General features: G+C 41.5%; 1 protein-coding gene across 14 annotated transcripts in view; it reads right to left on the bottom strand.

Moving 5' to 3' along the window:
• HTR2C (5-hydroxytryptamine receptor 2C) overlaps positions 1-14,659 on the bottom strand; it is a 257,321-nt gene that overhangs the window by 7,257 nt on the left and 235,405 nt on the right. For 13 of the 14 annotated variants that reach the window (XM_072929318.1, XM_072929322.1, XM_072929317.1 and 10 more), the window contains one exon: positions 8,607-8,807. The exons of the other annotated variant lie outside the window; for it this stretch is intronic. In XM_072929318.1, the coding sequence (XP_072785419.1) occupies positions 8,607-8,807 (201 nt within the window). The remainder of the gene's footprint in view (positions 1-8,606; positions 8,808-14,659) is intronic. 14 annotated transcript variants of the gene reach the window in all.

The raw sequence follows: 14,659 nt of genomic DNA, 5'->3' as shown, positions 1-14,659 counted from the left end.
CAGCTCACAGCCTGGCCCTTGTTTCAACAGGAATGCCTTGATCACCCCTGAGCATTCCCAGGGCTTCTGGACATGGATGAACATAGATGCCTGCCTGACTTGTGTTCTGCTGTTTGGACAAGTACACAGCACTAACAATGCAGTTTTAACTGTCCATAATTTAAGAACTGAGGTGTTCAGAGAATACCAAACTCCCCACTGCAGTGCAAGGAGGGTGAGTGTCAAATCAGGCAAGAGGCTCTGAAGCTGACTGCTGTCCACAACCTTTCATCAGTGCAGCTCTCTGAGCCCCAGTGCAGACCATTTCCTGAGTTTTTCCCTGACACACTCTTCACCAGCAATCAGGCTGACGTAGTGAGCTGAAGTCTCCAGCCTCAGATGCATTTTCCAGTTGTGCCAAATAACCCTTTCTAACTACAGTGGCAGCAAATTCCCCAAAAGAGGCAGTGCTGCTCCAAAAATTTGCAGGTTAAAGTGCTGCATATCACAGTGCTCTTCAGAGCAAATTTGGTCCTGTTGTTTGAAGTCTGAGCAGTACCTGGGACAGCTGGATTTGCCCCACCAAGAAGAGATAACCAGCACTACCAGCCAGTAAGCCATGAACCAGGTCCCTACTGGTTCAACACTGGGAGCTCTGGGCACCCTTCTGCCAGGCATCAGCTTGAGCAGAATGTCTCACCACAACAGAGAAGGTGAATGTGATTTTTTTCCTCCTTTAACTTCTGTTTGACAGAGCAGCAGGAAGCCACAGAGAGAGGGATCCTCTGGATTACATATCCACTTACAAGTGATGTCCTAACTGCTGCCTGTCAGCTTTAAAGATGCTTTTAAGCCACTAGAAATGTTCACCAAATGGGGCTGAGATGATACTGTGGGCACAGAGTAACAGATGCTCTTCACAGATTTTAAATTAATAAAACAAAACCCAAATGACTACAAATACAGATTTATAAAATATTTACCAGAGAAAAAGTTGGCTAAAAAGTACAAATTTATATTCACAGGTACTCTGACTTAAATTAAAAACAATAATTTTTTTTGTGTTTAATACTGTGTTTTCATCAGTGAAAGCCCAGGAGCCTGACAGAGATTACAGAGATTACTGAATAGCTGTGTCTTTAATGGTTATTTCCACTAAAAAAGGGAGTGATTTCCAATCTTCTAGGAGAACACATTTGCTCCAAGGACAACAACCTAACTAAAGAAAACAGAGGCATATGGGTTTACTCTGTCTTTCCATGTGTGGAATTCTCAGGGCTGAATACAAAAGTGGTCGCATTTTGCAGCAGCTACATGAGCTTGGGAAGACCAGGGACGACCTCTCCTGGTGTCAGCGCTGAATTCAAAGTCTGTCTTGTCCATGGGAAGAGCAGCTCTGCTGCTGCAGGTGGCTTTGTACCTCACTGCTACTCCAGACATTTACAGACAATTGAAAAGGAGAAAGCAAAGAGAAAGCTGTGTGCCAAACAAGTCTGTGGCTGCCACAAATACACCACTGGAAACACAAGTACACTGCTAACACTACATGTTCAAATCCATTGCTTTAACCTCATATTTAAACAAACATAAGTGAAAATAAACCTCATATTTAAACTAAAACAGATCTGTTTGGTTTCTTAACTGTCTTACAAAGTTCCTGCACATTTCTCTAATTCAAACATTGAGAAGCAAACCTGACCAGGCAGCAGCCTCCTGACTTGCAGTGTGCAAGAAAATGCACTGGGTTCAGAAACCAAAGCTCTTCAGAGGAAAACTGAAGAATGTGGGCTTCTGAAGTGTTCAAAATCACTAAAATTCCATATTGTACCCATATTTCAGCAGACTAACTGCAGTGCCTTTCATGTAGTAATATTGCAACAATGCAATATTCAGTGTTGGATAAGGTCTAGTTTTATCTGACCATTCTAATAAAATGGTTGTGCCAGCCTTGTATTGGTTGAAAGCCAAAGATAAAAGGGGGATGAACTTTGAAGGATCTCCCTGCCTGCAGCAAGCACAACTGCAAACAAATGAAAGCCATTAGTGATTGTGCCTGGACAAGCTAATGACCTTTACTCAAACATTGGGAAAGAACTGAGCAACCTGAGCCCAGATGGAAAACCAGCAAACAACAGTATAAGACAGAAGAAATAAATTATTTTCCCCACTAAATTACTTCTGTTGGTTTGCACAGTGTTTCCAACTGTGTATTTGAAGGAGGGTGATTGGGATCCTGCTCATACCAGAGCTGCTGCCAGGGCTGGCTGCCCCAGACAATCCAACAGTGATGGCTGGACTGATGCTCAAGAGCAAAACCTCAGACACAAACACCAGCATCCCCCTTGCTCATGGGAACAGATCTGGTGGGATGGTCAGTCTAATTTCTGTCAAAATTTTTCACATACTGTCACCATCTGCTGCTCTCCCAGGCAAAACCTTTCACTGACATCTAGTGACAAGATCAAATCAATCCAAGCACCCTGAAATCACCTGGAATCTCAAGGAAGTTTCCTTGTTATGAATTCAGCTTGTTATCAGCCAATATGTTCTTCCTCACCTTGATAACTCTTGGTACTTTGCTGGGGAGATCAATGACCCTCTTTGGAATCATGGAACAAACACTCAATCAAAAAAAAGTCTTTAGATAAAATAACTTTGTTAGACTACTCAAACAAGTGGGAAACAGGCAGATGACACCTTAGTGTTTTGCTCTAGATCATAAAGCAAATATTTCTGTCTCAGCCACGACCAGAAGGCAAGCCTGAAAAAGTTTAATGAGCAGAAGCCAGCTCTTCTGCTCCACAAGAGGCAACTTGCAGTCCAGCTTGCAATGCTAATGCCACCTCTGCACTCTGGTGAGGGAAACAAAAGTTATCAGATAAGCACCACCACAGCACCTCTGCCTACACGCCAATCAACTACAACCCCATGCTCACAAAGGAAGAATTTTAGTCAAACATACTTTGTCAGACATTCAGTGTCAAATATAAAAAGGCAAAAAAAATTTGAAAATACATTAATACAGTATAATTTAAATCTCCCAAATCTGGAGGGGTATTAAGCTCCCTTTACTAGTATGCAATCATTTTTCTCAGCAATATATGTGGTTGTTGTCCTTCTGTTAAGGCAGTGCTCATAGTCAGGAATGTGTATGTTTTTCTAGGAAATGGAGGGTGCCTGTATAAGTTTTGCTTTGTCAGTAAGAGTGGTTTCATCACTGCTTCCTTGTGTCCAAGTGATGAGCCACAGAGCCTACCTGCTTAGTGGGAAAGGTTTGAACAAAATCCCAAATGAACATATTTTGACCTTCCATGTGCTGTCTTCTTCATTAGCAGTGGTTTTGCCCTTTTTTCCATGAAATACGTCCAGAGGTTTGTGCCAACTTGAAGCCTGCAAAGAAATTCCTGGAATTTTTTTATCTTATCCCAAAGCATGATCTCCCAGGAACAGCTAGAGCCCAGCACAGAGCTAAGGGTGCCAGGAGCAAACACATGCCACCAGCACATGAGCCAGGGAAATACCTTGCTGAGCAAGTCCCTGACCCCAGAGACACACTGATGGGCAGAAATGCAAGCCAGAACCCTACATGTGCTGGAACTGTGACCTCAGGGAGGCTGTGAGAGCTGTTCCAGGCCCTCTTTTTCTCCATGCACAGCCTGCCCTCAGCACATTCCCCTGCCCTAGGCGACCACAATTCCTTTTGGATCACTGGTGCCACTCCAGGCATGTTCCCCAGGCTGAGGATTGTCTCCAGTGTAAGAGGGGAAGGCTTAGCTGGTACCTGAAGGCTCTTGAAGGACACCATTAGAACAGCTTGCAAGCATGAGGCTGCTCAGCCCCTGAGAGAGACAAATACCATGGCAGAAACAAAAAGCTGTTAGATATAAGTTCACATAGTCTGAGATGAGTATTTACTGATTCTCACAGCACACATTTATACTTTTCATACTTTTTCATACTCTTTCATATTTCTATAAATAGATCTCCTCAATAAAACAATGAAGCACTATGAAAGTGTCCCAGATTGAGCAGCAAGATGTGTCCATTTGCCATCTGTATAGCAGTTGTCTTCTGTTAAGTAGGCTTTCCTTATCTCGTCCACAACCAATACTCACTCAGGGGAGACATCTGCTGATAATGGGCCACTGAATGTCACTGCATGACTGATAAGAACTAGAACATCCCACTGTGAGATGCTCCGCCCAGAGGGAGGAGCCAAGCATTACTACCTGGATACAATCTCAAGTTTCTAAAACACCAGCACAGCTTTTTCTGCACTGGATTTCCCAGAAGAACAGCTGCCTCTTCCACTGCAGGAAGCCTACACCTTTCCTACAGGATCACTGCTCCAACAGAACCACACCTGACACTCCAGGAGCTCTGCAGCCACAATTCCCAATTGGACTGCGGCCAACACCCTGACCAACAGAGTGTCAGGTTGTATTCTGACTCTGTCAGTGTTGTTTTGGTTCATTACATTGTTTGGGTTTTTTTTAAAATTTATTTTCTTCCCTAATAAAGAACTGTTATTCCTGCTTCCACATTTTTGCCTGAGAGCCCCCCTTAAGTTCAAATTTATAATTCTGAGGGAAGGGGTCTACATTTTATCATTTCAGGGTAGGCTCCTGCCTTCCTTAGCAGACACCTGCCTTTCCAAACCAAGAGAGAAAGTTAAATGGGGATTTAAATTTCATTTTTAAACCCGAATGGTTTATAGTATACACAAACCTCAGATACCTTCCCGAAATCAAAATGACAATATCATTAGTGAGTCAGAGAAAGAATGAAAATGTTTTCAAACACACACACACACACACACATACACACAGAGTTTGTGGCATCTGTCTATGGCACTGACACACAGAGCCAAATGTAAAGGATAGCCTTGGTGACTTATGAACTAAATTGAATTTACTGCTTCTGAGGATGTGAAACTGTGAGCTGGAAAATTGGTAGCATGTGTAATTTCAGCACTCTCTAGCAAATGACCAAACCTTGAACACCCCAGGAAGCAGGGGAAAAGCCCTTCCAGGCATATATTTGTGTCACAAGGAACTTCAGAATTAAAATGTTTCAGTTATTTTCATATCAGAATCAGAAGCAATGTGTGTGTATCTCCACATCAGATTTTCAAAGGGGTATTTTGTTTATTTTAATATTACCCAGTTAACACTTTCTCTTGTATGACCCAGTGTGCAGCCAGGGTTTGACTGGTTCCTTACCACTGCTGCTGAGCCCTGCATGGGGACCTCCAGTCACTATCAAAGTGACCCAAGGGCAGCTTCCTCAAAGCAGGACAGAGGGAGTCTGGTGAGATGGTCAAGTCCCCAAGTTACTGGTGAAAACTTTGAAACTACACAAAGTCTGAAATCATGAAACAATACCAAAACTCTGCCAGCAGGCTTACACCTAAAGTTGATTTTCATTTTCAATTGTGAGGCTATTTCTGTTGCCTGTGTTTTGATTTCCAGTCTCGGCACAGTGCTATCTACCACAAAACTAATTTTTACAAGCCCAGTCCTTCAAAGCAACCACTTTATCTGTAACTGAAGACAAAAATCTTGCTCAAGTTATGTTTGCTAAAGCACAGGACAACTGTCTGTGATGTAGTTTAACCTAGAACAAAGAGAATTTTGGAAAAGACCTATTCAGTAAGAAATTGTCAAGACACAGGTGGACTCTGTTGTTATGTACTTTAAAACCTAAGCATAAGTTTGGGCTTGTGCACCTTGACAAAACTGTAGCTCAATGAGCAAAGAACCTCTTTTGTAATTTTGCTGTCAGCATTAACATTTCAGAAAAATGGAATGCAAAAGCTACTGAATTAAGATAAATTACATGCCTTTAACTTCTTATTTTGAATTCTGATTCAGAAACAGAATTCAAGATTCTTTGTATGGAATGCATTTAAAAGTTTGTTCAGCTGAAGCAGGATTTAGGAAATGCAAGCTGACCAGCCTGTACTTAAGTGCTGCTTTGAATTTGATGCTCAATCACAAACAGAAATGCACAAATTCTTTCATTATACTTAACACCAAAGTGAGGATGAATTCATTTAAGCTATTTCATCCTCCTGAAATTAGCACAGGACTTCACCAAGCCTTTCCAAGTGATAGGTAAGGTAGTTAAGAACCAGAAAACCAGCAACAATGCACTTTGAGTGAGTTTTCTTTCATTTCATGCTTGGTTTATTCCCATGTCTGCCACATTTCTAAATTCGTTACTAAGTACAAATAGTTATGCTAAAATGAGCTAGATACATACCAGGAGTAGTTTTCTTTCTCCATTTAATGCAACCTACTGCAGAAAGCCTGAATAAAAGGTAAGCCCCATCATATGCACTGGAGATGGTGGAAATCCAACAGCATTTCAGTGCCCTGAACAGACTACATAGGGAGTATGGATTCTGCCTGTATCTTCCAAAAAATGGATGCAAGCAAAGGCTCTCAGTAGCTGCACCAAAGAGAACAAACTGAATATAAAGCCCAGATGCACTGCACATGCTCCCAGCTGTGATCCTAACACAGGAGGTCACCCAGGTACAGCTGCACCCCGTGTCCCTTCCAGCCTGGGGAGGGAAGGGCTGCCTAAGACAGACCCCCAAAGCTTTGTGCACCAGAGACATCTCACAGAGCAACTGCTCACAGCTTCTTCGTAAAGACTTTGGGGTGCTGGGGAACACCTGCAATACCCATTGCCTTATGGAGGGCTGACAAACCATGCGCCTTATGGAAAAGCACCTTTCAATTTCCTTTCCAAGCTATGTCTTGTAAATTTCATTATTTCACATGTTTGATATTTTATCGTAAATGCAGAGTGATTAAACATCTGAGGAAGCTGGGTAGAGGTGACGTGTTTGCACTGTACAGCAGCACAGTCACCTCACCCGTTCTGGCTCAGGTACCTTTTTCCTTGGGGTGCAGCAGAAGTCACAGTGTGCCTGTTTTCCATCATCACGAGTCCAAGCCTCACCAAACAGCTCCAGGAAGAGACAGGCCTGTGTCTTTACTGATTGGTCAGGCACCAGATTTTCTTACCAGTCTGCTGAATCAGTGAACCATGCATGAAATACTTACTTTATCCCTTGGACCCAGAGTCCAAACCACAACTTGGTCCTCAAGGCGCTAGTGGCAGGCAGCCACCTTCAGCACTAGCCAAAATTTCTAAGCATACACCAGCAACATCTAAGGCCACACAGGCAGAAATCTACAAGTTAGCTCAAAAAATGGAAGTAGAACAGTTTTATTGCCCAGGTTTTGCAATGTGATTTATACATGTCAGCTTGGGGGAGTGTCTATCAGTTCTCCCTCTGCATTCCAGTGCAACATGGAGCACAAATTCTGTACTGATTCTGAGCTGCCTGTGCAAATCAAGCCCATGTGAACTTGTCCTCATGTGACTGCTTATGTACTGAATTCAGCACCTTTCTTTCCCATGTTAAATAGAGAGCACAGAGAGTTTAAAATAATAGTAATAATTTTTTAAAATCTTAAATTAATTGATCAAACCCAATCCAATTTCACTGTGGATTACCTAGGGGAAATGTAGCAGGCCTGTGACACATGAAAATTTATTTCTAATAGATATTCTTATTATATTCATGAGGAGAGAAAGTATATTTCCCCTAATTTATAATTTTTTGGTTTTTTTCCCATAGCCTTTTCCCAAGGCAAGCTTCTTCAAAATCAATCTCTGTAGCACCCAGACATCCAGAATGATATTCCACTTCTAAAGCAGGCAAAAACTCAAGAGAAATTCAAATACCTGGAACATGCTTTTCCTTGCAGTACAGCACTGAAAGCAAAAACCACTTCATAAAATAGAAATTAAATGTTAAATCTATGTAAGACTGCATTTTAATCAAGCACAAAAGGCAATACAGCAGATGGAAGTCATCATGCAATTCTGCCCCTGCTGCACATGTCTCTTTTTTAAAGCACATTTAAGGAGTTCTAAAACAAAATCTTTCTTCACATAATTCTCAGTAGTACAGAGTCATCTTGCCATCATTTTGTGTCTTAGTTCTTATTTTACTGCTGCTTTATATATTGTGTTTTATCAAAGTAATACATACGTGTCTTCTGTTATTCATTATGTGCTCCTCATTTACTAAGACTTCAAACTTGCTAGCTCAGTATCAGCAGAAATCCAGCTGTGGCAGAGAGCAGTCCAGGCTATACAGCCTGAGCAGGAGCAGTAAATACCTTGCTGATAACCTGCTCTCAACCCTGTGCTGCTCCACTTAAACCATTACTAGGCCTTGAGAGAGTTTCACTGTAGAGCAGCCATGTGCTCTGAGCTGGCCGGGCTCTCCTTGCTAGGCTGTGCTAATCCTGTTTTCTGCTTTGTTTACTCAGCAGTTTTACAGCACCACTTCTCTGTGTTATTGCTGTTATTGGCACATGGACAGGGACACAGCAGCAGTGGAGAGGAGTGGTGCTCTGAAAAATGACTGCTCACTCTGCTCTCCGACCAGCTGCAAGGAAAGGCTTCCATTTCCAGTTACTCTGCTCAGGCATGCAGGCCAGGTAAATTAATTTGAGTAGCCTCTTAAGAAAAAAATCCTAAATGAAAATTGGAGTAACACTATTATTCATTCAGATACAGTCAAGAGCCACGTTGCTTACCTATGGATATGGTCCAAACTGCAGCAATTTTCATAATGGCCTTGGTGCGGGAATTGAAGCGGCTGTGCTCAATGGGATTGCGAATTGCTACGTACCGATCAAGAGAGATGGCACAGAGATGCATAATAGATGCAGTTGAAAAGAGTACATCTAGGGAAATCCATATAGGGCACAACTGTTTAGGCAAAGGCCAAGCGTAATCTGAAACACAGAGAGAAAAGAAATGCAAGGAAAAAAAGGAAAGGAAATAATTGGTGAAGCTAGGCCATCATTTCTGAGAAACCACTGGGATATTTTAGGTCTGTGACACCAGTAAGAGGCACACGCATGAGGACTGGACAGGAAACCTCTCATGGAACTTCTCTGCAGGCAGTTCCTGGCTCTGGACACTGCATAAACCCATAGCCAGTTCCCATGCATCTGGTTTCTGTGACCAGTAACTAAAGCACTCTTAATATTTCTTCCATATCTTTACAAAATAAAATGTTACATTCCTTTATAACTCCCTCATCACATTGTTCTCATGGATTGCAAAGCACTTTGTGGCATTAACTTGACTCAGATCCTTTCTAAGACTCCTTTGACATGTCTGTCTTAGTTTCTGTTTGCTGAGAAGAAAGGTAGCAGACAGTCTTTGTGCACAGTCTAACACATTGCTAAATGACACTACTTTACCTTTTCTCCCCAGGCAGTGTGCCTTGATATCAAAGGAATACTTGCCTCCTTACAGAGCTGCTAGGACTGAGTGGCTGAAATTCAAAAACTGTTTTGAAGGTAGACAGAGTGGGGTGTTATTCTTTACAGAAACTATGTCAGCAAGCAGAACAGACTTGATAGCCACATCTGACAGCAACTGGCACACAGCTCATTCAGGTGCCTGCACTTTTTAAACAGTTTACTCTGTTCTGAAGTACAGCTTGAGAATAAAAGTGACCCAGAAATATCCCCAAGGGCCACTGATATTAAAATCAAAGCTCTGAGAAAATTGATTTGTGAATGATACCCCCACATCAGTGTCCAGAATGGATTGTGTGAGATCAAAAACATGTCCTGCCAAGCTGTGGGCTTCTTATCAAAACAAATCAAGAGTATCTATAGCAGCTGAAAACATGAGAGACTTCATAATAGTTGAATAATGAGATATTCCCATGTCTTCAAAATTGCTTTAGACATTTATGTTCTGAATGAAGCTTACCGCAAGGATCAGAATCATCACTCTGCAGAATCAATGTTATATTAAGAATGGTACAGCTCCATTCTACTGATCTCAAATGGAAAGGATGAAACATTAGTCTCAGAAGTCATAGTCAGTTTGAAACAAATTACTCAGCCAAGAGAGATCCAGGATACCTTCATACAGAAACCTGAGATTAACTGAATCAGAGTAAATTATTATGAAATGTCTCAGAGAAGCCCAGGAATCTTTCACAAAGAGCAGAGAGGAATGAGATGGACACATTAGTTCATTTTACCAATGGGAAACAAGCAGATGAAGTGCTAAGTATTCACCAAACCCACACAGCCAGATCTCAGCTCTGGGGAAATAAGCCACTCATTTCAGGGAATTTACACCACATCTATTAAATAGACTGAAACCCACAGCAGCAAGCATTTGAGAGGTCCCTGTCAAAGGGAACTAAGTAAAGCACTTTGTGGCTGGAGCATCTTTACTTTAAAAGGCACCTCTGCTGTACACATGAATAGAGCTTGATTAAATATGACTCAGCCCCTTTATAGCGCTATGATCAAATTCTCTGCTTCCTGCTCACCTTCACACTTTGCAATAGCTGAGGACATCATTGCCATCAGCCTGCAATTGAGCTCAGAACTGCAGCTAAGCACATCTTGGATTTGCTGGGCATTTAGCAATGCCTCAGTGAATGCTCCGGGTCAGAACAGGCCAGAAATCCTACAAGCTCTGCTCCCTGCATAATCCCAGGCTCTCACTGCCTACCCACACTAAAGGACATTCAGCTCACTTTACCCCTCACTACTTTTCTGAGCTACCAGAGCCAGGTTTGTGCTGCAGGCTGAAATGAACCACAAGCACAAAGGTCCTGAGTGTGCCCAGGTGGAGGGAGCAGTCCCTGGGAGCTTGGGCAGAGTGATTATGGCTGTGCAGCAGCCTCTGCAGAGGGGAGCAGTGACATCGATGGCTACTCCCCACATCGGGCAGATGGCCAGGAAACCCCCAGTGTCTCCAGAACAAGACAGCCAGCCTCCAGGCTTCCTGTGCATGGAAGCCTCTCCAGGCTGAGCCATGGTGCTGCAGGTGGGCACAGTCTGATCCCTAACATTTGCTCGACTTGGAAGAGGTTTCTACAGCAACCACATTTTCAGAGTTACTGAATGATGAACAGCCTTTTTTACTTCTTCCTTCAAACCACTCAAACACTTCCAGTGACTGATTCCCCCTGGAAGAACTTCTGCTATTGAAGTGAACTAGCACAGCATCCCAACCCAAAACCTATCAGCAGCAAAAGCATGTTAGGAGAGGAGACATCACCTGCTGTCAGCCCTGGCACTGCAGAAACCACAGACACCAACAGACCCAAGTCATGCTGCCCACAACTACTGCCCAGGCAAACTGTCAGGATGCTTGTAAAGATAAAGGTGAGATGAGAGTTCTCCTAATGCCAAATCCTTTTAGTCCTTCCCATCCCAGGGCACTCCATTATGCTTCTAGCTGAACAGCCACAAGCAAACATTTTACTTTCTCAGGAAGTTTCCTAAAATGATCTGCAATAACAAAATGTCATTCTGGAAATTTGTAGAATGGCAGCTTGTAACACATCACTGTAGCTGGATAGGAAGGGCATTATATATATTCTAGCGCAAAATGTAATTATTTTTAAGTAAGCATGGTACGTGCCTTTGAAAAACACCTACACAGCCTACAAAGCCAGTAATTTAAAAAGAAAAAAAAACAAGCTTTATTCTAATTCTGTTTTGAATAAATGTACAAAACATAGGAAATGTGCATGGTGACTGTGCCAAGATGCAAACAAGGATTAAAAAAAATCTGTTAGCGATGTTATACCTTTAAAACAATTTTATCTTCAGAAACGCTCTAATTACAGAGGCTAACATTTCTCTATTTTGTTTTTTTTTTCTTATTTAATTTACAAATAATAGCAATTACCCTATATTTAGAAGAACAGATGACTGAGTGAAATGAATTCTTGGACCCCAGCACCTCTAAGATGTAGTAATTGCATTTCCAATGTAAACATTCATCTGAGTCCAAATTTGGGTCCAAGAATGAAACAGTGCTAAACACCTGCATAAGCAAAAAACCAAATTCCTTGTAACAAACACTGATTTTTGTATCTTGACTTAATCCGAGCCCTTAAAATCATATATTTAATGCACTGGCAGGTAGACCAGTGTAGATAGGTAGATAGGAGAGTGCTGAAGGGAATTAGATGAATGTAGCAGATCAAAAGAGAAGCTGTTATTTCTCTACACAACATCTAATCAAACCACAGATTTTTTTGCCTCCTGATATTTTGTGGGTGGTAGAAATTTACACTGGCCAAATTCACAGAGAAAAGTGTATAGAAAACTATTGCAGTGATATTACTTTGAGGTCAGTGTTAGCTTCTACCTCTGATCAGAATAAAACCAGCATGTAAAAAATCCTTGCAGGAAGGCAACTTCTGCAGAATATTACTTCAGCCTCTAGGACTGAATAGCATCTCATGGCATCTATGGTTGATGTGGTTCCTCACAGGACACATGGGACAAACACTCATATTTAACCAGAAGTCATGGTCCCCAGGTGGGATTTCATCTCCTGCCCCAGGATGAAAGATCAAACCACAGTTTCTGTGTGTCACTGAGCACCTGAGATGAGCACAAACTGTTGGCAGAAAAATAAAGAAACTCAAAGGCATTTTGGCAAAGTCACAGACCATCTCCATGTGTAGTTAATTTGCTGTCAAATAAGAGTTCCTTACATTTTTTGTGTTTTTCATGAAGAAAAATGGCAGCTATGAAACTGAGTCACTTTTGTCAGAGGCTTTATGCATATGGGTAAAAAGTGTTGCTTAGCAGTGTTATGGGCATTGTACTGTTCAGTGCACAAGAGTCAGAATTACCACCTACTGTAGAAGGAAGTGACTGAATAATCCAAAACACAGCAAATGGAAGCAAAATTAATTATGTCAAATGGTAAAACAGAATTACTCCAGATTGTAGGAGAATGGTTGTACAGGAAAAAAAAGTCTGCTTCTTGTACATATCCAGTACTTCTACAATGCAATCTGCTCCAGGATATCTCCTGGGAAAATCTAGTAGAACACCTAGAACAAATCTGGAATAACCGCAACAAAACGCCTGCTTACACAACAATAAGTGAAGAATGATGTAAAATTAATCTCTTTATCTTCAAGAGATTTTAATGAGAAACTCACAGCAATCTGCATCAATCATTTCTTTTCCAGCCATGAACAGGATTTGGAAAAGGTTTCAGCACACATTTGCTGTGTTTAGCCAGTGCCTTGTATCCATTGGGATGGATAAAAGGATAAAAACCATCCTTCAAAATTACACAGGAAAAAAAAAAGGTATATTTTGTCTCATTATGCCATTTCACATACATATACATATATGCACAATATAGATACTATTTATGTAAAAGAGAGAGGCAACTCATGCAATATAAGTATTAAAGATGCTTATGTATTCAAAAGCCTCTTTTATCATTGTTCATTGGGTTGACTAAAAATTAAAATATATGTAATAGTTCTCATTTTAGGCTTCTGATATTTACTGTATTTACAATTCACTTTTAACTACTTTAATGAGTTGAATGAAGAAAGGCAGGAGCTTGAATAAATCTCAGTATAAAGCAGAACTGCCCAGCAGTTAAAATGGCAACACCGTGAGTGCTTGAAGCACCTTTTGATCATCCTGTAGCTGCCACAGGTCTGTTTCAGGCCATACACTGACCCACTGCTCTGCAAAGTGTTCTGACACTTGGAAAGGTCAGCAGAAAAGATCCAGGAGATGCCTCAGATAACTCCCTGGGAATTCCAAAATCAGCAGAGTGCCCCAAGCAATGACAGTGCTTGCTTGGGTTTCCTTGCAGCAGCAGACAATGCAAACAGCAACTTAAAACATACCCCAAACCTGTCACTTTCTGAAGGGTTTTGCTGTTTTTGAACATTCTTTCACACATCCCAGGGAAACCCACTGTTGTGGTTTGTAGAATAAAGCCTATACTTCCCCACTGCTTTTTACCCCCACTGTACCATTGATGTAACTGAAGAATTTTATACAAACCAGACTTTTCAGTGTTCATTTTAAAGTTTCATAGCTGGCACGGGCTTTACAAAAATAGAAAGCAATTACATACAGTTTTAACATTATTGCTTTGCATTATTCCCAAGGGAATGAAAGAGTTTAAATTATTATCTTCTCTCTCATCTAGGAAGTAAAGCATTTCTAAGTCTGAAATACCACATCAGGAAATGTAAAGCTATGTTACCACTTTTCTGCTAGTTTGTTTTCCTTGGATTTACATAGACAAATGACTCAGAAACATCCATATCACTCTGAGAGTCACACACCTGAGGGTGATGAAAATCTCCATTGTGCCCAAGAAGTACAGAACATCTTGCTTGATCCCCCACAGCCATCAGTTTACCACTGTCCACAGAGGGGCTCAGGAACATGCAGCCTCCTGGCTAAAGAAATAAGTGATCTCAGGGGCAGCACTGCCAATCCTTTTATCATCAATAGAGTGGAATTTAAAGTTTTTCCAATATACTGAACTCCTGGGCATCAAGTTACATGAGAAATTAAGTTTACCTTTAAGTTTTTAGTCTGTATTTTTGTAGAGGAAAAAAAGGCTATCCTAAGGCTATCTGGATCCCTTAAACATCACATGTTCTAGCACAGCCAAGCACAGGGACATAATCTACACACAAAGAACGATGGTGACTTTTAGGAGAAGGACTCTGTTCTTCAGTGCTGCAAGTTCAGAAAGTCTTGAGTGTCCCAATGGGTGCTGAGCAGAGGATGGGCTCTCAGGTGATGGGATGGCCAGG

Source organism: Taeniopygia guttata, chromosome 4A (assembly GCF_048771995.1).
Source record: "Taeniopygia guttata chromosome 4A, bTaeGut7.mat, whole genome shotgun sequence".
Classification (NCBI taxonomy): Eukaryota; Metazoa; Chordata; class Aves; order Passeriformes; family Estrildidae; genus Taeniopygia; species Taeniopygia guttata.
This window is presented reverse-complemented; position numbering and strand designations above follow the sequence as displayed.